Consider the following 2148-nt stretch of genomic DNA (forward strand, 5'->3'; position numbering starts at 1 on the left):
TTTGCTTTTGAAGCAATGAAGATGTTTTCAGGTTGACCACGGTGATGAGTGCACATATCTGTGAAAGTACCACAAGTCATAGAAATGTAACCTTTGGGTGAATTGTATGATATGTGGATGATATCACAATAAAAATGCTGGGAGGTGGGGGTGGGAGTGGAGATCGTGAGCGCTTAGGCCTCCATCCACAGCCAAACTCCTACTACCAGCAGCGAGGGTAACGGAGGCTGGAGGCTGTGAGCCCCGCGGGCTGCCGCTGCGCCAGCAATCAGCTCCCGCGTCCCCGCTGCGGGCCCCACGCGCCCGGCAGGTTGAGGACGGTTACAACGCCCAGGCTCGCGCGCTTTCCCTGCGCCCAGACGCCAACGGTCATCTGAGCCGCGGACACTTCGCCGGCAGCCGGGTTCTGAGACTTTGGGAACTTCTGGAAGCCGAATCCCCACCGGAAGGCCCCCGCCCCGCCGTCGGCTCCCATGGGCAGCAACGTGAGCACGCCCAGGCCCGCGCAGCCACCCCTCGGCCCAGGGCACCCGAAACCCTGGCCCCCGCCCGCCTCGACCCAGGATGGCGGGCGCCGCGTCCGCACCGGCCCCCTCCCCCGGACGCCGCCCAACTGGGACCCCTCCAGCCCGCGGAGGGTGGTCACCGAGGCCTGGAGGCGCTTTCCTGCCAAGGCGCCCCCGGAGACCGTCCTGGGGCCGGACCTCTCCAGTGCCTGGGAGAGTTACATGAAGCGGTGGGTTTGGAGTGCCCGTCACCCGAGACGGACCTGGAGCCCCGTGACCGTCAAGATTGCGCCGCCTGAGCGCAGGGGGAGCCCCTGGGCATCTGCGGCGCAGGGGCGCGGCGCCTGCTCTGCGGGGCTTCCGCCCTCCCAGGAGCGCCCTGACCCGTGTGCCAAGGAGACCGTGTTGAGGGCCCTCAGCCAGTGCCCGAAGGGCAACCGGAGGTTTGACGGGCCCCTGTGGTTTGAGATCCCGGAGGGCGCGAGCCGGAGGCCCAACCCAGAGCCCAGGCCTTCCGCCTTTAAGCCCCTGATCAGAAATGGAGAGGTCCCTTCCTTCGTGCCCAGGCCAGGGCCGCTGATCAGAAGCCTTCACTGCTGGAGCTGCAGTGTGTCGAAGGAGGACACGGACCTCGGGCCCGATGCCCAGCCCCCACCGTCTGCTGGCCACCCTGCAGCAGGGACAGTGTCAGCCCAGGACATAGATCCTCAGCTGCGGAGCTGAGAACAGAGGCCGTGCTCCTGGGGCCTCACACCTTCCTCCAGTACCTAAGAGCAGCGCCTGGGGCTCTCCTTCTCCACCCGGAGGTTACCCAGCCCTCAGGCTCCTTTGATTCCTGAGTCAGAGCAACCTTACCTGGCTCCTGAGACTCACCCTTGTGTATTTATTCTCAGCCCGCTGACCCCTTGCTCTATCTCTGCTTGGGACCCTGACACAGTACTGTGGCGGCCCCCAGACCCGCCTGTCCTTCCTGCGTAGATCCCGCGCTGAAAATTGTTGATAAGCCCCTTGCCTCCCCCGGCCTCTGCCTGCGTGCTTTTTCGCTTCATTTTCTGGAAAATAGTTTTTCTTCCCCACCTTCCCTCTTTGCCCGGCTTGTATAAATATTTGATCGCATTAAAAAATAATATTAATACTTTAAAAAAGTCTTGTTAATGTCACACTAAAGGGCACGTGTGTTCCAGATTGCAAGCACAAGGGCGAAGCGCCTGCACCGGTAATAATAACTCGTGTTTATTTGAGGCCCTAATTGAAGTCCAGCCCAGCTAGAAAGCGGCGAGAGACCGGATAGGCTGAGGAGGCGTGGCATGAGGCCGTATACAGCACGGAAGTGTGTGAGTTTTATTCTGGGAACCACCGTTTTAGGCAGAGGAGAGGGTAACCAGGTGGATAGGTTGGCAGCTTGATCACTCTGGCTGTCGTGTGGAGAGTGTGTTATCCAAAGGCAGGGATTGAAACAAACGAGGGGTGCCCGCTGCTGAGAGGGAAGCAATGCAGGTGAAAAGTGCACATGAATTTGGGGTGTGTCTGGAGGGTGGATGTTTTGGGGCTCGCGAATGCGACGGATGATAGCATTAGGCAAGTGGAAGAAACCAGGTCTCGGCTTATTGGTTCCGGAAACCGCCTGTGACAGTGCCCTTTG

General features: G+C 60.4%; 1 protein-coding gene across 1 annotated transcript; it reads left to right on the forward strand.

The window, feature by feature from the left end:
• The first annotated feature begins 372 nt into the window (after positions 1-372).
• Positions 373-1645, forward strand: POM121L12 (POM121 transmembrane nucleoporin like 12). Its single transcript, XM_060627043.3, has one exon. The coding sequence runs from the start codon at positions 474-476 to the stop codon at positions 1227-1229; it is 756 nt and encodes a 251-aa protein (XP_060483026.1). The 5' UTR covers positions 373-473; the 3' UTR covers positions 1230-1645.
• The last annotated feature ends 503 nt before the right edge of the window (positions 1646-2148 follow it).

Source organism: Panthera onca, chromosome A2 (assembly GCF_046562875.1).
Source record: "Panthera onca isolate mPanOnc1 chromosome A2, mPanOnc1 haplotype 2, whole genome shotgun sequence".
NCBI lineage: Eukaryota > Metazoa > Chordata > Mammalia > Carnivora > Felidae > Panthera > Panthera onca.